Source organism: Tenrec ecaudatus, chromosome 12 (genome assembly GCF_050624435.1).
Source record: "Tenrec ecaudatus isolate mTenEca1 chromosome 12, mTenEca1.hap1, whole genome shotgun sequence".
Lineage (NCBI taxonomy): Eukaryota > Metazoa > Chordata > Mammalia > Afrosoricida > Tenrecidae > Tenrec > Tenrec ecaudatus.
Window position 1 is genome coordinate 134489352 of NC_134541.1, and position 27878 is coordinate 134517229.

Sequence of the window (27878 nt, forward strand, 5' to 3'; positions counted from 1 at the left end):
TCTGATTAGATTTCTTTTAAGTAGTGGGATTTATTTTTTAAAATTTTTTTAGTAATATATGTTTTCAGAATATTCCACTCAAACTTATTATTAGTGAACTGATAATACTTTCTTTTCTCATCAGCTTATTCTAATATGTTAGACCTTTTTTCTCTTCTAAACAGGTTTGTAGGTTACGACTCATTGAGACATTACTTAAAATTTCTGAGGTTGTGAATCTTTATGGGAGCAGACAGGCTTGTCTTTCCTACCCAGAGAGGCTGGTGGGTTTGAACCACCAACCTAGCAGTTGGCAGAAAATATGACAGCGTACAATATCTCCCCATCCTCCAGTTCTCTGTGGACCCTATTCCTGCGCCTCACTAAGCCCCTAAACAGGTGACAACTGACTGCCTGGTGTACTTCCAGAGCTGCTTCCTGCAAAAGTCAAAAATAGTGCATTTTATGTTCTCTACAGAAAGACAACACAGGCCACACAGTGTGTAATGTATCCAGAGTCCTTCATGCGGTTGTTACAGTTGCATGATGTCCCCTTGTCTGGACACATGTTCCATGCTATGGCCACCTTTGGATTGCTTCCTGGCACGCAGTTCAAACGTCGCAGTTGTTTCAAAGAACAAAGACAATTCTGAGGTGCACAATCAAGAGTTCCGTTTACTGTCTGATTCCAGGGTACCCAACTGCGCCACCTCCCCCATAACACTCCCCCCCCCAAAAAAATATTGCCATCAAGTTGATGCTGACTCATGGCAACACTCTGGGACACGGTAGAATTGCCCGTGGGTCTCTGAGGCCATTAACTCTTCACGAGAGTAGAAAGCCTCACCTTTCACCCGAGGGGCGCTTACTGATTTTGAACTGCTGACCTCGCAGTTAGCAGCCCAGTTGCTTAACCACTACACCACCAGGGCACGCCCACACCCCCACCTCCATGGCTGACCGAAGTACAAAAGTGGACCCGTTTTCCCTGTAGCCTCAAGGAACATGTCTCAAAATGGAACAGATTTCCACTAATCTACTTTTAAGTGCCTTTTAAAAAGTTTACGATGTTTTTGTCAAACTTAATATAGTATAATTTCCATGTAGTAAGTTCATCTTCTCGTGTGTGTTTCGGTAGCACATACAGTGGAATCTGAATGTGCATTTCCTTTATTGCAAGTGTGGGGTGCTATTTTTATAGCCAGAAGAAGAGAGATTTTAAAACCCTCAAATAGAATGAAATATAAAAGCTTGCAAAGACTACGAATCTATCTATACATTCTTATCCTCTTTCAAGCTCAGCACATTCCATCCAGTGGAAAATTCAGAGCAGTACAAATTATTTCTAGGTTTTTGGTTTTAAATGTGTTCTTGTCCATTTGGGGGCGATTAGGGGGAGGGGAGCCCAGTTAATCAAAATGGCCTGTGGAGATGGGAAAGCTTTACTGGGAAGATAACACCGAATAATTGAACAAAAGAGGAAGTGCATGACTGATGAGCCACAACAATGCAGGGTCCCTGCTCCAGGCCTCACGAGAGTTGTGTAAATGGGGAGTCCTGAAACCATTTCAGCCCTTGGAGTACCACGTACCCCATCCCACAGCCTTCAAAGCTGTCACTGCTACGGTGTCAAGCTGACGGGTTGGGGGTCATGTTCAGGGTTAGCTGAAGTGCAGCCGCCCAAGGGCTGACTGTTGGTAGCTCTCCCGGTGTACTTCCTGATTGCTTAAGGAAATTTGGGGTCAACCGAGCAAGCACTGAGAATCCACTGCTGGCGAGTTGGTTCTCGCTCCTAGCGACCCTGTAGGGCACGGTACACCTGCCCCAGTAGGTTTCCGAGACTTCATGAGAGCAGAAAACCTTTCTCCGAAGGAGTGACCAATGGTTTTGAACTACTAACCTTGTGGCTAGTAGCCCAACGCATAACCCATTGGGCCACCAGGACTCATCCGTCACAGGTGACAATGGTTGTTCCAGTCTTCCCCGTACACGTTGCTGTTCTTCAGGGATGGTGACTCCAAGCAGTCTCCTGAGCCCTCTGGGTGTTTGATAGGGCAGCGGTGAAAAGGTAGCCAGTTCAAAGCCTACCAGCAGCCCCAGGAGGAGGAAAGGCCTGGTGATCCTCTCCTGTCATGCATGAGTCAGCCTAGGAAACCCCTCGGGGTCGGGGAAGGTTCTGCTCTGTTCACATGGGGCTACCGTGAGTTGAAATCCACTTGATGACAGCTAAGATGGTTGAGAAAGTGGGGCAACGAACAGAGAGGCAGCCCGAGCTGCACGATGCCTCCAGCTCGCCCGGTTGGTCTGTGCCAGCTTGCTCTATTACAGAGCGCGGAGACGAGGACACGGAGCGTGGGACACCCAGTGCTTACCTGTGCATTTCCCAGGCCCTTCCTCTTTGACCTCAGTTTATTTGAAGGGGAAAGCTTGTAGATGCTGGTGTTCCCTCCCTCCTTGGAGGAGGAAGCATCTATTTGGATTTAAACTTAACAAGGTAGTCATTTTGTTGTTCAGCACCGCCCTTCCCCACGCAGAGCAGGCAGGGCAGCACGGAAGGCTAAGGCTGTGACGCAGTGGGGAGAGAGAGAGGCCCTGCGTATACAAGAAGAACTCTCTGGGTGAAAGGCCTGGCCTCTCTGTGCTGTATGTGGTACAGTTAGAATTTCTGGACTGTTCTATGTTCTGTCCCCAAGCCCAGCCAAACTCACTGCCATCGAGTCGGTGCTGGCCCATAGCAACCCTATAGGACCAGACAGAACTGCCCCTGTAGGTTTCTGAGACTGTAAGTCTTTACGGGAGTAGAAAGCCCTGTCTTTCTCCTGAGGAGCGACGGGTGGTTTAGAACTACTGACCTTGAAGTTAGCAGCCCAGTGCATCACCCACTGTTTCGCCAAGGCTCCTTAGCTTTGTATTCCAGACCTAGCTAATTACCCACAGTCCTTGAGTCATTTCTGACCCGAAAACCTCATCTGTCTCTTGTGTGAAGAAGGCTATTTCTGACCTAGTACAGTTCAAAACCGCCAAGCACTCCCCTGGAGAAAGACAGGACTTTCTACTTCTGTAAACAGTTACACTCAGAGAGCCACAGGGGCCATGCCACCCTGTCCTACAGGGTCACGGTGGCTCAGTACTGACTCTGGGGCAGTGAGGAGATAGTCTATATTTATTGCCAAGACATTAATTGCCTTGCAAAATAAAAACGTAGGGCAAAAGGTAATGGAGAAGGGGCCTAACGGTCCAGCCCTCACACTCCGTAAAGGCACTTGGCATCCTTGGCACCTCTGGTCTCGGGGTTGTGGGGAACACCGGCTGTGATAGACTCTGGCCTGGAAGTGTGCACGCGCCCCACAAAACAGGTCTCTGTAAATATCAAGTGTGTCTCAGCCGTCAGCCTGGAAGCGGGACTGGGGTGGGGGCATGACGGACCAGGAAGAAGCATGGTTTTCGTGATATTGTGGCAGCTTCCCTTGCGTGGATTAAGAACTGTGTGTATTAGTTTGCAAAGGCAAAGGTGAAATCCACAGGGGCAGCTGTACCCTGTCCTAGAGGGTCGCTAGGAGTCGGCATGGTCTCGATGGCAGGGAGTGGGCGAGGGCTGCAGCTTGGGTCCGAGGCCCTTCTGTCGCCAGGAGAGGGGCCCAGTCGCTGGGTGTGCGTGTGTGGGTCATCCAGTGGTCCCGTGTCCTCACCACCTGTGTGTTCTCTCTGCTCCCCCTCACGGCAGATCCCGAGCTCGGTGTTGCCACGCTCCCCGGACACGACGGCCAGGATGCCGGGCCCATTGTGCCCAAGATCTCGGGCCTAGAGCGAAGCCAGGAGAAGAGTCAGGACGGCAGCAAAGAGCCTGTCTTGGAGCCGGCGCTGCTGAAAGGCCCCTGTCCCCAGGTCCCTCACCCGCTCCCTGCAGAGCCGTCTGCCGAGCCCCAGCCCCGGGTGCCATCGCCGCGCCCCAACCTGGTGCCACGCCCCGAGGCCCCTGCTCAGCCCCCACCTCCGAGCTCGCAGCCGCCGCAGGCCCCCCCAGAGGCCCAGTTGCAGCCCGCTCCTCCGCCTCAGGCCCAGAGGGCCCCCCGGGCCCAGACTCCCGGCCAGCTGCTCCACCAGAACCCCCCACCTGTGCAGGCACACCCCTCCACTCAGAACCTGTCCCAGCCGCTGTCCGCCTATAACAGCAGCAGCTTAAGCCTCAACAGTTTAAGGTGAGCCCCCGCCCGCCGCCACTGTCCTGCCTAGAGGGTGTGTCCTGGTAGATCAGAAGACAGAAAGGCTCAGATGACCCATCAGTGGGGTTCAGAGAGGTGGCCAGTGGGGAGGGGGAGCCCTTGTAAGGAATGAAGGATCTTCAGGGTGCCCTGGGGCGGGGGCGAAGCAGAAGGCACCGCAGTCCAGTTTGGTCCTGCAGCCTTTGGAAGCTGGCCACGTGTAGAGCTTGCAGGTCCATCCCACAGAGGCCTTGCCAGATAGGGGGTAGCAAGAGAGAGTATAGGGTGGGGGTGGGGGGGACTGAGGGCCATGGAGGGAGGAGTCCCTACAGCTGGCTGACACTTCCTGGTGTTTTGATTCCCAACAGCAGCAGCCGAAGCAGCACCCCAGCGAAGACTCAGCCCGCCCCTCCTCACATCTCCCACCACCCCTCAGCCTCCCCGTTCCCCCTCACGCTGCCCAACCACAGCCCCCTGCACAGCTTCACCCCCACCCTCCAGCCCCCCGCACACTCCCATCACCCCAATATGTTTGCCCCTCCCACGGCTCTGCCTCCACCACCACCGCTGACATCAGGGGGACTTCAGGTGCCTGGACATCCAGCCGGGAGCACTTACTCAGGTAGGCCTGGCCACACTCGTTGTGGCCGTCCCCCATTCCCGGCAGTTCAACCCAGATCTCCCCCCGGGGGCTAGGTTCTCCCTAGTTTCCACTTTCTTTGCTCTTCTCTGATCTGAGCTTCAGAAAAAGCCCCCACACTGACCCAGTGCCGCCTGGTGAGTTGGATCCTGCCCAGATGGAACAGGCTTGTGTGAAGTCTGAAGGTGTCTCCAGCTAAGCTGACCTTCTGGGTGTGCATACGCTCTGCGTGCCCTGGCGCCTGGCCTCTCCCTGCCTCCGGTTCCAGCAAATGAATTTTCAGCAGGCCGTGTCAATGAACTGGGGTTTAGAGGCCCAATTCTCAGTCAAAGGAAACACTTGATTAGGAACCTCAAGAGTTCATGGGGAAATCCCATTCTCCCCATCCCACTTGTGCACCCATTTTCTGAAGCCCGTTCGTGTCCCCCAGAAGCTCAGAGGCAGACCTGGCCTTAGAGGGCTGGGCCTCCTCTCCTGTGTGTGAATCACACCATGGTCACTCGGCCACCGGGACAGAGGCACACATAGCCTGGGCTCTGACATGGAGGGGACAGTCAGATGGCCACCATCTCCCTCAGCAGCTGCCCCGTCCGGTCTCAGCTCCGTGGGTCCTGCCATCTCTCTCTACAGGAAGGGCCCTTGGACGCCCTGTTCTGAAGGAGACACCCCTTCTCTGCGAGGACAGTGACATCACCCTTCTGCTGGTTCCCTCTTTTCCAGAGCAAGACATCTTGCGACAAGAACTGAACACCCGCTTTCTGGCCTCTCAGAGTGCTGACCGGGGGGCCTCGCTGGGCCCTCCGCCCTACCTTCGGACCGAGTTCCACCAGCACCAACACCAGCACCAGCATACCCACCAGCACACCCACCAGCACACCTTCACGCCGTTCCCCCACGCCATCCCGCCCGCCGCCATCATGCCGACGCCAGCACCTCCCATGGTGCGTACCCCAGGCAGAAATGTGAGGATCCACAGAGCAAACTTTCCCTGTAGCCCGGGGGCAGGGGCGCCTGCGGGGTGGGGGCGGGGAGACCTGGCGGGGCCTCCAGGAGGTCAGAGGGGGTATGAGAGACACTGAAGGTGGGAAAGAGGGGGAGTGATCTCCTGGGAGAACAGGTGAAGAACTGGACAGCTCCTCCACCTGGCCCAAAGCAGGACCTTGTTTCTAAACCGTTCCGTCTCCCACAGCCAGGGGCCTTCAAGATCACCCCAGCCAGACTTGGTCTGTAACTTCCTGAAGGCAGATTGTGTTGGCTTGAACACGTTGAGGGATTGCCACCGTGTGTGTGTGTGTGTGTGTGTGTGTGTGTGTGTGTGTGTGTGTGTGTGTTTCTGTTTTTCTCTCTCTGGGCCTTAGTACCAAATGCTACCAAAGAAATGCCTAGAAGATGGGGAGTTGGGGGGAAGAGATGGGGGAAAAAGAGGAAGAGACCCATCAGGAGCCTTGGATGATGTGTTAACCACCTACTAGTTCAGGGGTTCCCGTAAACCTACTTTGGGGAGATGGGCTTCTTGTCTTTTATAAGACACTTCCCCAGTCCAGTGTTCTGCTCTGTGTCAGTCAGGGGCCTGGGTTGATCATACCCCAAAGGGACCAACAGGCAGCTCCACCCTACCTGCGCCCTTTCTCTAAATTTGGGGTAACATGGACCGTGGGTGCCCCTAGGACTTTCTCTTTTCTTTCTTCATTTTCTATAATTGGGAACTGTCATGAATAACCATGTTTTCAAATGCTATCTCTTCTGACAGAGTCTTATCTCTTATCAGGGAGCATCAGCGGGTGGGTCTGATTGGTTTTTAAAGCCTTTTTAGGAAGTGGCTGATCTTTAAGACGATTGGGTTTTGTGAAACCAGATCTGGCTTCTTTCCGGATGCTCACAGCCCTTTCTTGGATCGAACTTGGCTTCAACCCCCACCGTGCCCCCAACTGAAAAATTTTAAATAGACTTTATCTATTGGGTGTAGAAGAGTCTCAAGGGTAGAACAATCTTAAGAGATGAGACCTTGTTGGATTTGGGGGGGTCAGAGGACACTGTCCTGGGGGACAGATTCTACCCCTACTGTCTGCATGCTCTCTTCAGTCCTTGGCCTTTCTGGGAGGGCCCCATCTGTGGGGTAAAGAACGTGTGCCTCTCCCAAGTGCTAGCCACTGGCTGCACAGTGGCCTCCCACAATCGGAGTGAGTCCACTTGAGGCTTGTCCCAACTCTGCCCGAAGAGTCATTCCGCCCTGAGGAAGCAGCCCTGAGGAAGGCAGGTCCTCAGGTCTTTCCCAGGGGGTTCTGTGTCCAGGTAGATGATACATTTCGCAGGTCAGGCGCAGGTCCAGTGTGTCTGGGCTACAACATCAGGCCGAATCCTCACATCTCCCTGGCTTCTCTGGGTCGTGAGTCAATCGCCTGTTGGATCCAACCATAGCCGTTTGGCACATAAAGGCCCAAACCACAACCACAGCTGCCCGCTCAGTTCCAACTCACAACAACTCTGCAGGACTGGAAGGAGCTGCTCCCTGGGGTTCTCTGAGGAAGTAAACCTTGGCAGGTGCAGGCAGACTCCTTTTTCTTCCCTTGGAGCACCCCGACACTTCACCTGCTGGGCCACCAGGACCCCTCCATTTGGTGTCTCAATCGGTCCCAACATACAGGACGGGGAGCAAGGCCTAAGAGTGTGGCCGGGACTTAAATGTGTGCCTGGTGGGTTTTCTCGAGTCGGGCAGTTCTCCCGTCCAAGTGGCTGAGGAGTGTCCCCCCCATCCAGTGTGACAGCCCCGGGACAGAGGGGCGGGCCTCCTGAGGGTGGGTGGCCTCTGTTGAAGCAGTGAGCTGAATCCGGCAGGCTCTGGAAGTAACTGGTTTCTGCTTTGGCCCCTTTGCAGTTTGACAAATACCCCACCAAAGTCGACCCCTTCTACCGGCACAGCGTGAGTTGAGCTTCCCTCCTACTATTGACTGTCCCTGCTGCCTCGTTGTTGATTTATTTTATTATTATTGTTAATTATTATTATTTAGTTCTCTCGTTTATTTGGGTGCTCCTCCCACAGCAGTGCGTGACTAAGCGGCCTTCCTTTCTCATGTTTGCCAGACTCGTGTCCCCCCTTCCCTCCACCCCTCACCATCTTCCTCATCTCTGAATGTGGCTTTTGTGGCATTTTGCTGTGGGGTTAAGGATGCAGTATCAGCTCCTAAATCAAAAGATCATAGAAGCCCTCCCAAGACTCGTCCGCAGGGCTGGCCTGCCCCCCGGTGGCTGCACCCCCGTTTCTTCCAGGAGAGCTGGAAGTCACCGTGTGGCACTCACAGCGACCCTGCAGTTGGAATCCCGTTACTGCAGCCCCACAGAAAGTCCCTAGTCTGTCGGGCTTCTGTTTCCTCACAAACTTCAAATTTCCGACTTGTCTGGACGGAACCCGAACCCTCTGCTGAGGGGCCCGAGCCCACGCCCCTCTCTCCATAAGTCTTAGGAATTCAAGGAATGAAATTTTTCTCCTTAAACTCATTTCTTCCCTCCCCCTCCTTTTTTAAAGGGGGGGTCCTGTTCGTACAACTTAAAAACACACACACAACTTATTTTGCCTCTTTATGCAAATTGAAGAGTGCCTTTTTGGAACTTAAATTGCTGCATTCCCGAATGTTCTGTGTCTTACAGAGGGAGCTGCTTCTTATACAAAGTCCTAGGGGCGTCCAGCTGGTGGTGTTTTGATGATGGGGTGAATACTGCATCCTTCTTGCCCCAGAAATTTGCAAGTTTCTTTGCTCAGTGATTCATTTCTATTTATGTATTTTCTTTCTTTTTCTTGTTTTTTTCCCCAATCAAATGGGGGGAAGGGGGCAACTAACTGATCATTGCATGTAATCATTTCCACTTAGCATAGGCCTCGGCACGCTGGAGCCGGGTCTGGTGTGGAGGTTTCGGTCCAGTCATGGTAATCAGCATGCTACTTAGGAGATCAACAACAGGTCTGCGAAGTCACCCGCCCTTTGAGCCAGGTCGTTGGAGACTCTTCATCCTGACAGTTGACTGAGAAACCATTGGGGGTTAGCATTGGGACGACTGCCGCAGGTCGGAGTTGGAAAAGTAGACTTGCTTGGTGCCCACTGGGCCAGTACTCTGACCGGGCGATCCATTCCGACTCAGAGACACCCTGGAGGACAGAGTACAACTGCCCCTTTGGCCTTCCGAGGCCGAACATCTTGACAGGAGTGGAAAGTTTCCTCCCTCACCCTCGGCTGGTGGGTTGGAACCGCTGACCTTGTGGTTCTAGCTCATAACCCACTGCTCCACCAGGGCCCCTCAGCACCGTGATGGGAAATCATGTTGTCAACAGACAGCCAGGACGGAGGGAACTCCTCCAGGGTTTCTCCTCTTTGGGCCTGTCCCATGATGCTTTTGCCACCTGTGATATTGACTCGCCACCCTTTGGTTCAAGATCTGCTCCCACCATCATTCTGATGAGTAAGCTTATGATGCCTCATGGGTGGTTCCGGAGACTTGCCGGGAGCAGGCAGCCTGCACCTTTCCTGGAAAGATACAGGTTTAAGTCTGGACGCCTCCAAGTTCCGATCTTGGGTTCAATTCAGGTTTTCAGTCCACGGAAGAAGCAGCCTGCCTGATTCTAAGAGAGCCCCAGAAGATCAAGGCCAAAGGGAAGCGATAGGAACATTTTCTTTTTTTGCTTTTTTTGGTCCATGAAAACGCCAAAGTGAAATTCTCACCCTAGAGGCAGAGTGGTAGAGATGTGCGCCTAGCGTGGTGTGTGTTTAATCGCTCTGCTCCATACGGTGTGCCCTGGCGGGGATCTGTCCTATGATGGGTGACAGAAGAACGTAGTACCCTGCACTGGGGATTAGGACATGATAAGGGGAATTAAGATGCAATGCGCTCAAGTGTCTAAAACACCATTTTAGACTTAAAAGTAGTTTTAAATGAGGGCACTTGGCTTGCAATCACTGTGTAAGTGGGTTTAGTTCAATATCAATTAGTCTGGAAAACATCACTGCATCGTTGAAGGTAGCAAAAGAGGAATATAGACCACTGGGGGAGTTGCGGGGGGGGATCATGCGTGCCCTGAAAACAGGATGGCAGAACACGGCACGATTTCCACCAGCGCCTAGGAGGTGTAGAAAGGACAGAATTGAGAAAAGCTGCCATCCAGCCAAAGATGGGGCAGGGCTCCACAGAACTATCCGGAAGGAGTTCTGCTCCAAGTCCAAGGAGCCCAGAGCAAGAGCATGACTGAAAGACTGGAGCCTCTAGAAAGAGGACAGTCATGTTCCCAGGGCCTCCGGTGCAGCTGTGTTTGATTTCTTCCCTCCGCTGTGCTTTCTGTTAGCCCCCCGTGCTAGGAACTGACATCTCCTCACCTCAGAATGCTGCTCCCCTGCCACCTGCCAAGGGACCTGGCTGGAGCAGTCACCCAGAACCTGTGTGTACAATACAGGTGCCATTCAGAACGGACCACAGGGCCCTGCCTGTCCTTCCCGGCCAACGTGGAAATGCTTCGGGGACCCCAGATGCTGGGCAGTGGCCAGCATAACTGGCCACAGGATAGCACCCCGCTTTCTTGCTACAGTCGTGTAATCCTGATGCACCGTGCCCCTCCAGCATGGGGTAGAACTGCCCCTGTGGGTTTCTGAGGCTCTAGGACAGGGTAGAACTGCCCCTGTGGGTTTCTGAGGCTGACTGGGACTCTTCACGGGATTAGAGAGCCTCGTTTTTCTCCGACGGAGGAGATGGTGGTTTCAGCCCCCTGTGCACCCACTGCACCACCAGGGCTCCTCAACTTGGTGGGGGGTAGATATGGGTTGCCCCATAGGAAGTATATTTAGTCTTTCATGTCACCCTGTCTCAAGATCTCTGTCACCATTTTTGTGGCAAGGATTCTATTGTCCTCTGTAACTGCCACCTCTCGAATAACTTAATGAAGCAAGGATTGTGAATATCTTCTCATTTCCTCTACAAACTATTAAAAAAAAACTAAAGGTACTAATTGAGTTTTAATGGTCTCAAGTGCTGGAACTCATAAAGACTTGCTTTTAAAAAAATTTTTTTTTGCTTTTTTTTTTCTTCTCTGTTTTTTTTCTAATTAACTTGTAATTTTCTGGGCATCTTCCTTGGCTCAGCATTCCTCCTGTTAAGGATCTGCATTAAAATCTCTAAGCATTTAGGCCCTTCTATCTAATTTAACAATTAATAATTAGAAAGGCTCCCGTCCCTCTTGATGGCCTCATCTGGGATGTCATTTGTTGGCTGATTGATTCTGAACTACTTTTTAACTTTTTCACTTAAACATTCCCGACGCATCTGTGTGATCACTTCACCCCAGCTCCTAGTGACTAATCACACGGAACCGAGATTACTTGACTTGCTCATGTGAATGTCTTTCTACTCGGGAAGGGATTCGGAAATGATCGCCTGCCTCCTACTAAACCGTTGTTTTCCCTCTCCGTCTCTGGTCACAGCTCTTCCACTCCTACCCTCCCGCAGTCTCGGGCATCCCACCCATGATCCCACCCACTGGGCCCTTTGGGTCACTGCAAGGAGCATTCCAGCCGAAGGTAAGACCCCCGACCAGAGGAAGCAGACAGCGCGCTCAGGGTCAGCTCGCAGCCTAGGAGCCGTGCGGGCAGAGGCTGCATCCTCTCCTCTGCCCAGCAGCCAAGGCTTCTGATCCCCAGGTGGGCAGCTGAGAGAGGATCAGAGGGAGGAAGCGTCCTTCTTATCCGGGTCACTGAGAATCTCGGCCGCCACTGAATCCTCAGCGTGGGTCCCCTCGATGGAGCAGCACAACAAGGGCTCTGTGTTGATTAAAAATGTTCAAAATTCTTGTTTCCACCTGCCCACGATCCCACCCGCCCCCTCCACAAGGTCTGTGGATTTAAGTTTCCATTCTGGAATTTTAGGGCCTTAGGGTATCTGAAGATGGCTCAATAAGTTGGCGGGAAAATGGGATCCAAAGAGAATTGGTCCCTCTCCTGCCCAAAAACATATCGAATCCCCTGCATGTGTTACTCGCCCAAGCTCAAAACGGAGTCTTTGTTGAATGTAAGAGAATGAAGAACAACATTCCCCAGACTCGGGAACTCAGAAACCTCAAACTCACTGTCGCCGGGTCGGTTCCAACTCATAGGAACCCTGTAGGACAGGGTAGAACCGTCCCTGTGAGTTTCCAAGGCAGTAATTCTTTATGGGAACAGACAGCCTCATCGTTTTCCCAAGGAGAGGCCGGTGGTTTCGAACTTCTGACCTTGGGGTTAGCAACCTACCATGAAACCCACTCTGCCTTTTAATTGTGTCGAAGAGAGCCTCATTGGCGTCCCCAGCACCTAGATCGGGCTTCAAGAGGAGGGCAGCCTCCTACCTTCCAGACCCCCGTCTGCCTCTGCTCTCACTTAGCCCTCCCACCCTGCTTCCACGGTCACACTTGCCAAAGCTGGCGCTCTGTCCCTTGGCTGTTAGCATCTTGGTTCACTCCTTGCCCGGTCGGGGCTGCAGTTGTCTCTGTGGGTCAGTGCTGAGTCATTTTCAGAACCTTTGGCCTCTGGGTGACTTCCACCCTAGCAGAGCTCCCAGGCTGCGTTCATACCCAAAAGGAGGATGTGCTTCTCAAGGAGGTACCAGAGCTTAGGTGGCAGGAGGGCAGACGGAATTCAGTAGTAGAATTCTACCTTTCCACGTGGGAACCTCCGTTCAGTTCTCAGCCAACCAATGTGTCTGGGTACAGGCACCCAAGTCTTCCTCCCTCCCCCCACCCCCAACCCCCCTCCCCCCCTGCAGCAACCATCTGCCGGTCAAGGCTTGCATGTTGCTAGGTTGCCACAGGGATTTCAGGGGAGCTTGCAGACCAGCACTGACTGGGAAGAAAGATCTGGCAATCCACTTCCTGAAAACGCCACGGACCCATGATGGTGAGCCTCGGGTCACCTGAGTGAAGACCATCCAGAATGGCGCTGGCAGCAGCAACTGCCTTATTTTACGTTGAAGTTGGAAACTAGCTCGTGTGTGATTTCATTTGGGGGGTGGTCCTCACATCTCATTTCCGGGCAGAATAACCAGACTGGGGTCAGAATCCCCTAAGAAGCGCCAGCACTTCCAAAGACATGTTGCCCTGAAACTGGAAATGGGAAAAGGCTTTAAAAACAAAACAACAAAAACAAACTACAAGACACTAGGGGTGTGGGATGAGTGCGTCTCAGCGATCAGCCTGGCCTGCGTGCAGAGGCATCCGGAAGGCCCCAGACCTGTGCACGTTTTCTGTGCACAGGGGATTTTCCTTTGGTTTGGTTTCCTGAGCCACCATCTCCTGTCTTGGCATAAATTGATGGTGATTTTGAAGCTCCATTCCCCCCAGCTCTCTCCTCACTTCTCCCGCAGACCACCCACCCCACCCCCTCTGTCCCTTCTAGGTCGCCCCACACCTCTTGTGCCTCCCCAAACAGACTGCGAGGTCATTTAATAAATTAGACCATTTCCCTCACTCACAATTATCCAATCACACAGCAAACTACATCTGGGCAAGAAAGTGTCTCTCCTGGTGTTGAAATAGGCCTGTCTAGGCCATCTTCCTGATTGAATATGTAGATTGCAGTTCATTAGTGGAGTTCTTCATATGTATGCAAATCAGGCTGTTAACAACTCCGGCTTAATTGTTAGTTGTACTGCAGCTGATTGCTTTTCTTTCTTTTTTTTAACTCCCCTTTTTCCCTTTCTTTCTTTTTTTTTTGCTTCTTTGTAGGCAAGCTTAGGGCCTAAACTTGAGCTCTTGTTCCAAGAGAATTCACTTCCTGGTGGTGGGCCAGGGGCTGTTGAAGCGGTGATTTATAAATAAAATGCTTGGTGTGGTTTTCTGAATTCCCCTTTCCTCTCCAAATGACTGTGATAGTGTGCCTGAAGTTGGCATGGTTTTTCTTCCCTGCCCCTCCCCGCCCCCCATTCCTCCTGCCACCAACCTCAAAGGACAGAAGCCTACGGATAAGGTTAATATTATTAGTGATATTTAAGAACGGCAGTGGAAATAGGAACAATTTTCTCAAGATGAAGCAGAATTGCTTAAAATCATTTAATAGTAGATCTGTGTGGTCCCTAAATTAGCTTCTCTTGTCCCATTTCCACCACCGCTAATGAGTAATTACTGAGTGTAATTCCTTGTTATTGTCTGCCAGTTAAAACTTAGAATGTGAGCTTATTGTCTGCAAAATACTTTCCCGTTATTCTGATGAGAGGCACCTGATACTGCAAATTATAATAATGTTCACTTAAGCATTTCTGAGAATGTTTGATGATAAAGCAAAAGAAAAGAAAGAGAAAGAAATTACCGTAAACCCTGTCACCAAAGTTGGAAAGAGCAGCAGCATTTCATGGTCAGTGTGTGCGTCTGTTGCTTCTCTTGGGTGGTCCTTCTCTTTGGGGGGGGGCCAGTGGGAATGTGGTAGGATCAACTCTCAGCTGTCAGATGCCCTTGCCAGAGCGTGCTCTTCGTAGTCAAGTGTGGCTTGAGAACATGGGCGGTGGACCCGTAAACCCTTCAGAAAGAGCAAGTGTGACCACGGAGAACCAACCAGAGACCCAAGTTTGACGCCTGTCGTTCAGCATTTCTGTCCTGCTTGCATGCCACGTGTTCTGGGCTTCCTAAACTGTGACCTCATTCATTTGTAGACATCCAACCCGATCGATGTTGCCGCTCGCCCCGGGACGGTCCCCCACACGCTCCTGCAGAAGGACCCTCGGGTACGTGCCGAGCCAAGCCTGGTGTCCGGGACTGTCTGGGCGTGCTGGTCGACACCGAGGAGCCGAGGGAGCTGTTGCCCTCACTGCTCCTCCTCGCAAACCAAGTCTCCCAGCGAAAGAAACCTCGACGGCGGGAAAGGGGAGTCTGCTGAGGCCCTGGGCCCAAGACCGTACCCCCTGGGCTTGGGCCAGTCTTCTCTGCCCTCGCCTCACATGTCTCCCACAAAAAAAGCCGTGGCGGGCAAATGTTTTGATCAGAACAGCACTAAGCACTTTGTCTTTCTGAAAATCAGGATTCACCCCTTCTAAGTGTGAGGTGGGCTCGGGGGAATGGGGGGTGTCAAGAAATAACTGAACAACACAGCTATCCCGCCACCATCCGTTGCTTTTTCACTTGTACTGAAAGTACAACCGAGCCAAACTCGGTGCCACATCGAGCCGATGCCGGCTCACAACAGCCCTGCAGGACAGGCTAGAAACCAACCCGTCTTTTCTCTCAATGAGTGGCTGGTGGTTTTGAACTGCTGGCCTTGCCGTGGACAGCCCAACTGGGAACCACGACGCCACCATGGTTCCTTTAGGGGAAACAACAACGACTCAACAGTTCCTACCCGTACAATCCCTGACAGTGATGACACCCAGCGTCACGCAACCCCCTTGCTATCTTTTTCCGCAACTTCCCACCGCCAGGAGCATCAACTCAGTGCCCCCTGAGCAAAAGCTCTCCCTTTTCCCCCTGCCTGCTGAGTGGTCACTCTGGTAACCACAAGCCATGCTTGGTTTTTCTCTGTGTCCTGTTCTTTTGGAAGTGAGACCAAACAGTGGCCCTCCTCTTTCACTTTGGGGAAGGGTCTGTCTGCCAGGATCGGTTCTACTGTTTCTTTACAACGGATTCGTTCACCAGCATCCAAGCAGGACTGGAGAGTTCTAGGATAAATATAGTACACTTCTGAGCTAGACTGCTATGCAGACATTCAGCAGTTAGAAACCACCCGCTGCTCTGCAGGAGAAAGACTTGGCTTTCTACTCCCGAAAAGAAGGACGGCTCTGGAGACCCACAGCGGCCGTCCTGTAGGGTCGCTGAGCCGGCATCGACTTGGTGGCCGAGAATCAGGATTTGGGTGATTCAATAGTATTGGTGAGGTTGAGCTTCAAAGAATTGCCTTACATAAGATTGTGGTCAGAAATGGATGTCCAGAGTGAAATAATAAAAGTGTCCAATGCATTCACCCATGTAAATTGTTTTCACCACGAGGTCTAGGGAACATCTTTTAAAAATGTCTAGTCCCCAGTAGTAATAAGTAGTCCTCCAAGGAATCGGTAGAGATAGACCTGTTTGTTGTTAGGTGCCAATGCATCCGTTCCAACCTTATATGCCCAACAGAAACCACTACCGCTGGGGCCTGCACCGTGCTCACAATGACTCTTTTTGAGCCCAATGGTGGCAGCTGCTGTGTCCATCTCGTCGAGGGCCTGCCTCTGGTTCTGGGAACACTAACTGCCGTTGAGAAAAGTCACATCATATCACCCCTAGGACAGGGCACAGCTGCCCCCGTGGGTTTCCAGAGCCGGAAATCTTTCTCCTCCAGAGTGGCTGGTGGTTTTGAACTGCTGACCTTACGGATAGCAGCCCGATGTGGAACCCACTCCACCGCCTGGTCCCCTTCAGCTTTGGGCCTGTCTGTTGTATTTGAAAGGGCAGCCGTCCCTGGATACCTACGAGTAGCCAGCCAGAGAAGTCGCTGGTCCAAAGCCTTTCTCCCTGGGCCCCCGCTGGGGTGGCTGTAGCAGGGTTGCCCGTGAACTGCCTCGTTGTGTGCAAGCGAGTGAATCCCATGGCCGGGGGACAGATTGCTGTTGATTGGACTTGTTCTGGGACTTGTCGGGGTGGAAGGCACCCCAGCTCAGGGGTGCGGGTGGGGATGGGGGCCCGAGTGGCACTTTTGATAGTGTGAAAATGGGTTAATTATTCTCTAAAAGGGCTTCATTTAAAAGTAAAATTCTAACATTTTAATTTCCCCTCCTAATGAAGCACTACAAATTTGTTAATTAGAGCAATTGTTTGAGTGACAGGCGTGTAACCGAGTTGTCATTTTCTCTTCACAGTTGACAGATCCTTTCAGACCGATGTTAAGGGTAAGAACGCTTCTTTCGGAGCTGTTTTCACAACCTTTCTCTGACTCCCGGCGGGCTCAAGATGCAACCTGCCGCTGCCGGGGAAGCGAGCTTCTGCGAATGGTGGCAGCGGTGGCCGCAGGAACGGCAAGAGTTGGGTCTCCTCTGGTGGTGGATGGAGACTAGTCTCAGGAAGCCAGGCCACTGAGGGGTCAGCATGGGAGAAAGGGCAGAGCCAGAAGAGAATCAGTGGAGTCAAATGATCTGTTGTTGGCAGTTCTAGTCAAGGGTTTGCCTGTTTGGAACGGCAGGGCAAGACTTGATCTGCGGGCTGGATTTAGGGTATCATGCTTTTTTACTCCCCTGAAGCCTATACCTTTCCCTGCCCTGCCCACCAGGATGCTGGGTCTACAAGGGCCCTCCCTGAAAGTTCATGGGAAAATGCAATGGAGAGATAATGGCATTGACCCCACAGACTTTTTGAAGGCTGCCTCTTCACCGTGAACGTTGGCTCCCTGGTTCTGCACAAGAGATTTCGAGGTTGGCCCAGGCACTGCACTGCGGTCTCTAGTCCAGAAATGGGAACCTCTGAGCATTGGTTTCAGTAAGAGGCGTTGGCTGGCTGGAAGGTGTTGTAGACAAACACAGTGACTGGGGAGCGGGTGACGGAGGCGGGCTAGAAGTCTGGGTGTAGGTCAGCCATTTCTGGGGGCTCTCGTAGGAGATGGCTTTGGCCAGAGGCAAAAATGGGGAGGGTGTTGTCATTGCTTGGAGGAAGACCACAGGTCATGTGAGACTTCAAAAGAACTCATTGTTTCAAGACGGGACAAGGTCCCAGTCTTGAGTCAAAGCGTCTGTTCAGAAATGGCTCCTTGAACATAGAGATCAGCAGCAGCGTCTGTTCTTTGCCACCATAGCGACAGGGTAGTGTGTCCTCCCTCCACCCTGTAGTGACCAAGCCTGGCAGCGAGCTCTGGGTCAGTTAATGAGCAGGCATGGGAGCGGAGGGAAAATCTAGGGTCCCTGGCCACTCCGAGATGAGACAGAACACACAGCGCAGAGCAAGACATGAGATGGTCGGAGGGAGCTGGATTTGACCCAGTCCTTTGGGGGAGATTGATCTCTGCAGAGACCTGAAATTGGGGGGGCGGGGAGATGGGCAGGGAATGGGTTCTTTCCCTTCTTTGCTCTTCCTGGAGCAAGTGGTGGATGGTCAGTCCCTGGTGGGAATTGGCGTGGCGTGTTTCCTTGTGTCTCCTTGCAAGGTTGAGAATGCTCCACACCGTGTTAAGGGAGGGCTGGTATCTCTGGCCCTCTTTGGAGTCTCAGGATTCGCTCTCATTAGTTCTTTGGAACAGCTGATTTGCATACACCCTTGGCAGCCTCTGCTCAAAAAGACATTGACCCCACCAGGCCCGAGAACAGACTAGGGGAAGAGATAGAAAGAGGAGCAGGGGTTGAGGGGCAATGATTCAGGGGAATACAAATGCTGGCCCTCTTGGCCTGGTTCACTGGGGAGACTTGGAGGCCAGCAGCACAGGCTTGAGTGGAGGAGAACTTGGGGCATCTCCAGGGAGGCGTGGGACAAGCGTACAGAACCCTTGTCCATTCACGAGAAAACCCCCATCTGCAGCCAAGCACCATTGCCATTGCCGCAAGCACTCTGGGGAGATGGAGGGAGGTCCCCACGGGAGCATCTCCCTCTGATGCCATTGTGGGCTCTCGTTCCAGAAACCAGGGAAGTGGTGCGCTATGCATGTTCACATCGCCTGGCAGATCTACCATCACCAACAGAAGGTCAAGGTCAGTGCCAGCTCCCTTGCAGGAATGGGAAGGGACCGGAGGGCAAGGGTTCACCCAGAACCTGGTTTCATGAAGGAGGCTGCAGAGTCTGTGGCTTAGACAGGAAGGAACCAGTCTCTAGAGGAAGGTCAGAGGTAGGGGCTGGGGATAACAAAACCTCGCTGCCATTGAGCCGATGTGTACTCACAAGGACCCTGTAAGACGGGTGGACTGCCCCTGTGGTTGTCAGCAGCTGATCATCTTTAAGCCACCAGGCAGCTTCCTCTTTGTCCCATAGAGTGGCTGGTGGGTTAAAACTACTGTCCTTAAGGTTTGCAGCCCAAACACATAACCCACTGTGGATAGGGAGGGCCCCCAGCTAAATTAACAAACAAAGCACACGTCAAGAAGTCTCCAAAAACTTGATCAACTTATACCAGGAGATTTGACTGAATTAGCTCCACTAGACCAATCTCCTTGGGCATTCGTGATGCAATGGGGAAGCGGTCAAGTGCTTCTGCATGTGAGCAGATGTGCTCTCGGTGCAGGGGGACCCAGTAGCTACTACCGATTGTAAAGCCTGGGTACTTACCTGTTTTCAAATATGCCTGGAAATGGATGAGCGCCACCAGCGAGTCAGTCCAACAGGCATCCGTTTGTTTCCTTGATAAACTTCTTTTCATCAGCGTTTGTGAACTTGGTCAGGATCAAGAAGAGACTGGGAGAGAGCAAATAATCAAGGAAGGGAGAGGCGCTCAGCACAGAAGAAAGGTTTCCAACACACACACACACACTACCCCCTAATTAAAAGTTACAGAGCAAGCCTGAGTAAATGAGGTCTTAGAGGTATTGAGCTGTCATTGCCAAGTACCTGCTCTTTCTCATAACCTCCCACCAGTGAGCTTTGCTCACTTTCCCTTGATTGGTCGGTAAGGTTTAATTAGAAACCTTGTGCTTGCTCTCAGTTAGAAAACAGGGTGTGCTCCGAGGGGCTTAACTAGGTCCCAATGCTTAGTTCAATTCCCTTTCTGTTCTGGATGGCGGGCTCTCTCAGAGCGGTAGGTAAAACACCTTTGCTTAAAAGCAATGACGGATGCGGGCTGTGTACACCTTAGCAGCTCCATTTCCATCAGTGGGTCCCTGGTGACTTGAAACATCCATTATCCCGATTCCATTAGAAAGACCCCTGAACGGGAGATGGCCCCGCACACCATCCCTTTGCAGCAGGCTGCCCACCATCCCCAGGCTCCGTTTTGCTCCACGGACTTCAGTTGTGGTGAATGGAACAGCACCGTGCAGTATGAGCACTAAATAATTTGGCTAAAAAACTAAAGGAGGTCCTGGGAGGGTCTCATAGATTTATAGTGGACGAGAACCAGGGTGCTCGAGGGGGCCCCTGTCCTCAAAAATGGCACCTTCTCTCCCCTCGTTCACATTTCATTTCCTCCTTCTGTTAGTTGCCAAGTTTGTTTATCAAGAAAGCTACCACCTGCCAGTTCCAGTGTGCCAGGGATCCAAGGGAACCAAGGTGGAGGTCCCTTAGAGTGCCTTAGCACAGGGGTCTGGGTGTGCCCCAAAGTGATGAAACTGTAGCGTGCTTCCAAGAGGCATTGCCAGCAGCGTAAGACGCTCAAGCAACCCGGTTGATTCCAGCGCAAGGCGACCCCGTGCAGCCTCAGAGTGGAACTGTGCTCTGGAGGGCTGCTTTTCTTGGAAGAAGACGCTAGACGTTTCTTCTTCAACCTTGTGGTTTAGTAATCCAGTGCCTCACGAGTTTCCACTATCCAGCAGCCCTTCGAGGGGCTCGGGTAGATGTTCTTGTCATTGAGTCCAATGGATGAGCGCCGTAAAGGAAGAGTTAGCCCACGTCCCTGATCTCTTGGATTCTACGTCGCCTTTTGTCAACTCCATTCTGGAAAGTGGCCAGGATTTAGAGCGGAAGGTGTGAGCGCTGTAGGCAGGAGGGTCACGAGCGATGGAACGGAGAGTTGAGGAGTGGACATTCGAGGGTCAGGAGCACAGGCTAAGGGCATGGAAGTTGCAACGGGGAGTGCCAGGGTTTCCAGACTTGGGGGTGCACCCAGTTCGAGGTGGGGCAGTGCCTATCTGCCCAGGGAGGGCCAGTTAAAAGAGAAGACTGTTGAGTGTCCAGAGAGTGTGGCCACTTTGAAACCAGGCATTGAGAGGACTATCTGTCCCGAGCATCCTGTCCCCAGAATGGCTAGGCAGGAGACTTAAAAGCCAGCTTCTACCATCTTAGAAGGTGGAGGGACCCAAGCAGCCCTTGAACCCCCGCTGAATGGTTGGTTATTCGAGCCCACTCCACGGCTGCTTGGGAGAAAGGCCTGGCCTCCATCCGATTCCTTGCTTGCAGCCAGTGGGGTCACTGCGAGTCCTAATGGGGTCCGTGACACCTCAAAACAGCAACAGGATGGCAAACGGAAAGACTGGCTTGAGGGAGGGCGGAGATGGATGAGTCATAGGAACTAGAGACAGCTGCTTAACTAGCTGGTAAAGATTTCTCAGCTAGCGAGGTTCTGCCAGGTCTACAGGTCTGTCCTCAACCTACCCCTACCTCTTCTTAGAAAGAGAACCCTACGGTGGCATTCCTCTCCCATCACACGGGGTCCCTAGTGAGTCACAACACGACTGGGCCAAGCCACGATCAGGAAGGGAAAAGGCCCTATTAGTTAAATGAATACCCCAGCTTTGGTTAATCGGTTTTCTCTCTCTCCTCTCGTTTCTTTAATATGTAACCATAATCATTCGAAAATTAGCTTGTAGGCATGCAAATATTTCCTCATAACCCTTGCTTCCTAATGTAGTGTGATCTATTAAAGCATGGCAAAGAGTCATTAAACAATTAATTTACACAACAAATTATTCATGCGGAATCCCTGTAAAATGAGCTTTAAAATAGTCTCTCTTTAAAACTGGGTGGAAATGGGCCCTTCGCAGCAAATACTAAAGTAGTGCAGGAGCAGAATACTAACTCACTCAGAAGTGACTGCTCAGAGGAGCGCACTAGAGCTGGTTGAGTTCCTCCAAGATCTGTCTGCTGAGAGAATGGTGGGGCCCTGGCACTCTTTAGCCTGTCCACCCCTGGTGGGCTCACTTTTCTGGCACCAGTGGGCATCAAGCAGGACCTTGGGCTGGGAGTCTTCCTGCCATTTTGGATCTTGGGCCTGACGGGGCTCTTGTTCTAAGTGGGGTCCTCTTAGATTTCCAGCCTCATCCAACACCCTCCCCACCTCACCCCCTTCCTGTTCCAGAAACAGATGCAATCGGACCCACACAAGCTGGACTTCGGCTTGAAGCCCGAGTTCCTGAGCCGCCCTCCGGGCCCCAGCCTCTTCGGAGCCATCCACCATCCCCACGACCTGGCCAGGCCGTCCACACTCTTCTCCGCTGCTGGTGAGTGCAGGCGCGTGGACAGCCGTGTCCCTGGGGCAGCTCAGCGAGTGATACATGTGCTCCAGGCTGCAGCTCCATCTCCGCCACCTATACCAGTGCCCACCGGGCCGGCTTGCAGGTGCAGCCTCACCAGACCGTCCCGCGAAGCTGGATCTGCTTCGTCGCAGTGGCCTCTTTCATTATGTGAGGAAAGCAAGATCATCATTCCCTCCCGGGGCCCCATATTGCGGGGCTCATCAGGTGCTTCTATTCTAAAGCCGGTGCCGCTCATGGCGCGTGGCAGTCGCTCTTGCAAACACAGGCCAGGAAGCTCACAGAGGCAGCTGGACCAGAAACGGGGCCAGGAGGCATTGGGCAGGCTGCCGTGGCCCTTGCTCTCGGTCCCCGTGGCACGCCCCATAATTCTGCACTTGGAGAGTCCCCGTCCTGCAGTTGAGAGAGGATGGGACACACAGTCAAGATAGTTGCCCGGGGTACTTTCTTTGGGGCGGGAATGACCCTACTGATCACTTGCCTCTTCTGCGACAGAAATCCATGGGGTGATTGTGACAATGGAGGACATGGAGGGGAAACCAGCCTGTATTGCCAGACATCCATGCTCTCCTGGTATCTTGGATGGGTCATTTGGGAGGGAGAGGCGGGGAGGGCCTCTTCAGCCTCGCATGCTTGTTTCTATCCCAGGTGCATACAGACGGGAGCCAGAGTCTGTAAGGAAGGTGGAACCCTAGTGGCAGCTTGCTTGGCTGCTAACTGAAGCTTGGCAGTTTGAACTTGCCCGGCACACTTGGTGCTTTGTTCCCATAAAGGTCACTGTTCGGTGCTGTTAACTAACTTAACGTCCCCAGCTACAGCAGGACAGAACACTGCCCGTCTTGCGTCATCCTCAAGGTCATTCCTGTGTTTGAGCCCCTTGTTACAGCCATTGTCTATCTCCATGGGGGGGGGCGGTGTCTTCCTGCCCCAAGGCCCCCACCTCCCTCCCACACCCCTGGTTGCCCTCTACCACACTTGATGTCCTTCTCCACAAACTGGCCCCCGGTCATCACATCCCCCAAGTACGTGAGGCGAGGCCTCACCATCCTCGGTTCGAAGGAGCATTGTGGCTGTACCCTTCCAAGACGGACTTGTCGGTTAGTATAGTTAGTATTCTTGGACAAGACCATCATTGAAAGGCATCCACTCTTCTTTCCTCGGTCCTTATTGGTTGCTCAGCTTTCATAGACACACCAGGCAATTGGAAATGCCGTAGCCCAGAAAACCCCATCGGCAATTCCGCTCTGTCCCGTGGGGTTATGAAGAGGCGGAACGGGCCCCGTAGCACCCAGACGCCACCAACCGCCTAACGAGTATTTGGTAGAAGAGAAGCCTCTGAGTCCCAGGGATCCTTCTCCATCCTTGCTAGAACTCCTGGGACATCGTCCCTGGCCAGAGCGCCTCTCAGTGAAGACTGAGAAGCAGTGGCTTCGTGCTGGTTCTCAGCATTGGAATGAACTCCACGGGTCATACTATGTGTGTTCCATTATGTCCCTAGACATAATTATCCATGGGGGGCTTTGGTGTCTCATTCTGAGGGACAAGTTTCATATCCACCAAGACGCTGAATGGGGGGTGGGGGTGGGGTGGCTGAGCTCTTTCGTTCAGGAAGATATAAAGACCACCATTGCGAGACGTGGTCGTGTCACGGTCTTCATGTTCACCCTGGAGGGGGGCTGGAATTTGCTCAGGTCTCCAGTTATCTTCTGTTGGTTCTGTCCAGGGAGAGATTTCCCATCTCTGTTGCCAGGGCACCTGGATGCTGAGAGCGGGTGTCGGGGGAGACCAGCCCCCAACAACTATCAGAGTTCATAGGTGCAACTGTATGGTTATGATATATAAAGACCATAGTAAAGTCATGGGAGAGAGTGAAATAAAGGAGTCAGACACATTTTACAGTAGCATGCTCACCTCCGGGAGGGGCATGATCTCAGCAGCCAAGTTCGCCCAGAGAGCAGGAGGAGAGGGCAGGAGAGAGAGTGTCCTCTTTATTTCTGCCCAAGGCCTATATATACTTAAGGGGCATGATTACAGGTAACCACACATGGCACAGGAAGGGGCTACTCACTCGTGACAGGAAGGGGATGAGCTAGGGGTACGCATGTGACAAAATGGGCAGGCCCTAAATTCAAGATGGCAGCCTAACCTTGGTCACCCTTGAGTGGCTTGACCTCCCTGGGCTCTCCTTCAGGGAAACAATCTACTATCCTTATCAGAAGGGAGTGGGCCCTGCTTAGGGTGGGACAGACTATACAGTCTGATTGCTCTCCATGGCTGATCACCCTTAGGGAGGATTAACCTCTAAACAGCTTGCATTGACCTCCAAGTGTACAGTCATTTACCACATATGGAAAGCAGCGTGGGAGGTTTAGCATATATTTGGGGGAGACAACCTAGGGGAAAACCCTTTAGCATCCCATCAGCAGGCTACACGAAGAGCAATTTTTGGAGGGAAACAGACAGAGCTTCCTCCCTGGCTTGCGTTTTTACCACGCAGATGAATCTCTCCTCTTCCTTTGGCTTTAATAGTCCTGGAACTGCCAGGCATCCCTGGGGACCTCCGGCAGCGCGAACGCTGGTCTTCATTGAAACATTCATTAGCTTGTACCGCACAGGCGGGATGTGGCCAAATTTTCTATTTAGTTGGAACCACAGTTAATGCCGAAGGAATATGCCGGGCTCCGTGTGCTCGGTGGCCATGAGGGGTCGCTCTGCACTTCCCATGTGAGGGTAACTCACCAGCGAGGGCAACATAAGAGAACCACTCAAGTTCGAGGCTCAGCAGGGGCTCCGTGGCAGCTGCCCTCAACGTTGGGTGCCCAGGTTGCCCTGCATGGTGGTCTACAAGGATGGTTGGCCCTCGGGAAAGCCAGGCTGAGGGGGAAGAGCGATCTCCAACGGAAGTAGAGTTTGAGTAGGATGCCGGAGGGACCGCCTTCCTGCACTTAATCAATGTCACCAAGGAGAGCTGTGTCTGTTGACAGACAGGCGGGGAGAACTGTTCCTCGTACTCTCATTAACCCAGGCCCTGTTGGTGTTCCCACTCTGGAACATCATCTCTTTTAATAGGAGCAAGAAGGGAAGTGGCCCCAGCTCATTATTTGGTGAGAGGTTGGAGTGGTCTTCTCATTTGCCCATGCTGGGGACATTCGACCCCTTCCTCTGATCGCCTGGAAGGAAATGAATCTTCCTCTGACTCCCTGCAAGCCTCTAGGACAGGGTAGAACTGCCCCTGTGGGCTTCTTAGACTTTTCTTTAAGATCTTTCAATCTTTCTCCCTCAGAACAGCTAGTAGGTTTGAACCACCAACCATGTGGGAGCAGCTCAAATCATAGGCCACCAGGAGAAGAGAGAAGAGGGAAGCTAATGGGAGGAAATCCAAGGATGATTAGCCCAAGTTCCCTAGTTAGGCAAAGGAAGACCACGTAGTGGCAAGATTTATGGAGTCTGAAAGAAAATGTGAAGAAGCTAGCATTTTCTATTGAAAGAAATTAGAAGGTACCATCTTATTTTTTCACAACTTAATTAACCAGGGTGTGCTTCATGGGCTGAGGTTTGTGTCTTCCAATGTGGCTCCATGACAGGAAAGGGATTGAGCAAGAGGCCAAAGCATCTCAGTCAGCTAGACAGTGTCCTGTCGGCCACTCCCAAGCCCAGGGCAAGAAGAACTTGTAGATGCTCCAGAACAGTGTGCATCCAAGGGTCCGCTTAAGGAATTAGCACCCCTTTGAGTCCTGGGAATGGCTCAACGAATCCTTCGATACAGCCTTGCTGCATACCATCTTCTCCAAAGGTTCTTAGTTATTGAAAACATCCCCTCTCTGCCCACGTTATGGTAATGTTTCCAATACAGTATGTCGTCCTCTTTTAAGCGAATGAGCTGTCTTTGACGGTGGCCATTGCAGGACCGAGAGGGTGGGTGAGATTTGCAATCTGCCTTTTCCACAAGGACATTTGAACCCCAGTGTGTTGTCTGTAAGCCTGGGTGGCCCCCATTTGTGTCCTGACTCTTAACATGTTTTTCTCCCCAGAGGAACCAGTAACCAACTGCGCTGTCAACATTGGCTTCCTATGAAATCTTACTTTGTTTTGTTTGATTTCACAGGTGCTGCACACCCAACTGGGACCCCTTTTGGGCCACCACCTCATCATAGCAACTTTCTTAACCCTACTGCCCACCTTGGTGAGTGACCCTCAGTGATAGGTCCCTAGACTTACTCAGCAAAAGCCATGGGACCACATCTGACCTCCGAATTCCCTATTGCCAGGAAGCAAGCTTGCATCCACACTCCACCTACCTTTACCATATGTTGACACCAACCTTCCTCCCACGGCACTCTACTTTTGTGCTGAGTGCGATAATTTGGTGAAGTGGCCACCCAGACCTGAAAACCAATACTTGATCATTATGGGGGGTTGCTAGGGAAGTTAACGGGTTACTGCAAGTCAGGTTCAGGAATAGTAAGGATCCGGTCATTGGTCCATAGCGGCACGTCTCTTCCTCCCTCATCTTCAGCTTCTCAACCACATGGTCCCTTGGCCTCTCTTCCATGGACCAGGAAGCCCACCTGTCGCTCCACCTCACGGTCCCATAGTCTCCATGGTGCTCCTCGCTCTGTCCCATGGTCTTTGGTGGCTCTGCTCTCGGCCTCCACCCCTTCAGATAGAAATCCGGAACGTGCTCTTCCCGTGGTCCTAGGGTTTCTCTGTTCCTGCTTCAAATGTGGCTCACCCTTGTGGCCCAGGGGGTGGAGGGGTAACGAAAACTGATCAATCCCCTCTATTGGTGTTACGCACCCCCTAGTTGCATAGGCCCACCCAGTCATTTGGTGGGAGTTACAAAGCCACACATGCGTGGTAGAGCAAACCTTAAACTCCTGGGACATGGTAGTTCTCCGAGGAGTTCTCATTCCTACCGTCCCTTGCAGGATAATGTGTCCCTGGCAAGGTTTCTGTCTGAAGTCACTCAGGGTTTACTCCGATTTATAGCAACCTGCCTCCTGGCTGTGGGAGAAAGACAGGGGCCCCTTGCCCCTCTCTGGGGACACCTGTAGGAGGTGAGACGGCAAGATGATACAAGATGGGGTTCTGTTTGCAATGCTTTGCGTTGCCCCGTTCGTCGATCTCTGTGATAAAGACGTGCACGTTTTCCTGCCTGTGTCTGTTGGTTTGATCTTTGGAGGCCGCACTCAGGCAGGTCCCGGCATTCGTGTGCCCTGCAACAGGGTAGAGGCTGATTATGTTAGCCTTCAGAACCTTCATCATTGAGAACAAAGCTGTTTTCAGACAAGGGTCCTCAGAGGCTGTGAAACCTACTACAGAGGGACGAACAGGCTAGAGCAGGCATCCTCAAACTACGGCCCGTGGGCCACATGCGGCCCGCCAAGGACAGTTATCTGGTATGCCAGGTATTTTTGCATTTGTTTTTTAACTTCAAAATAAGATATGTGCAGTGCGCATAGGAATTTGTTCATAGTTTGTTTGGTTTTTTAACTATAGTCCGGCCCTCCAACGGGCCTGAGGGACAGTGAAGTGGCCCCCTGTTTAAAAAGTTTGAGGAGCCCTGGGCTCGAGGAAAACTTCGGACATTGGAGTGTATGTCGTGGCTGTCCCCCCATCCCCGGGGCAAAAGAGAAATGGCGCCAGAAGCACTGTGCTAGAAGAATCACTCCAAGAAGTATTTTTTAGTCATGGAAAATACTAGAGTTCTTCCACCATGAAAGCATTTCACAGGCGTCCTGGTAGGAGCAGCGGCGCCGACTCCAGCTGTGGAGAAGGGCTAAATATCACTGGTCTCCCAGCTTCAGGAGATCCTTGAAACCTCGCTCGTGGAATCCAGTAACCCCTTCCTCCTTCCCATTTCAGAGCCTTTTAATCGGCCATCGACGTTTACAGGGCTGGCAGCAGTTGGTGGCAATGCCTTCGGGGGACTTGGAAATCCTTCAGTTAGTGAGTACCTCTAACTTCTTTTGCTCTGCCTTCAATTGTGT

At 52.3% G+C, this 27878-nt stretch overlaps 1 protein-coding gene across 5 annotated transcripts in view; it reads left to right on the forward strand.

Moving 5' to 3' along the window:
- Positions 1–27878, forward strand: part of AUTS2 (activator of transcription and developmental regulator AUTS2) — a 1157636-nt gene that overhangs the window by 1122461 nt on the left and 7297 nt on the right. Inside the window, exons 7-17 of one of the 5 annotated variants that reach the window (XM_075564998.1) lie at positions 3704–4178; positions 4550–4803; positions 5542–5783; positions 7697–7741; positions 11280–11375; positions 14473–14544; positions 16651–16680; positions 18391–18462; positions 21714–21855; positions 25994–26071; positions 27754–27837. In XM_075564998.1, the coding sequence (XP_075421113.1) occupies positions 3704–4178; positions 4550–4803; positions 5542–5783; positions 7697–7741; positions 11280–11375; positions 14473–14544; positions 16651–16680; positions 18391–18462; positions 21714–21855; positions 25994–26071; positions 27754–27837 (1590 nt within the window). The remainder of the gene's footprint in view (positions 1–3703; positions 4179–4549; positions 4804–5541; positions 5784–7696; positions 7742–11279; positions 11376–14472; positions 14545–16650; positions 16681–18390; positions 18463–21713; positions 21856–25993; positions 26072–27753; positions 27838–27878) is intronic. The other 4 variants (XM_075565000.1, XM_075564999.1, XM_075565001.1 and 1 more) reach the window with 4 other exon arrangements.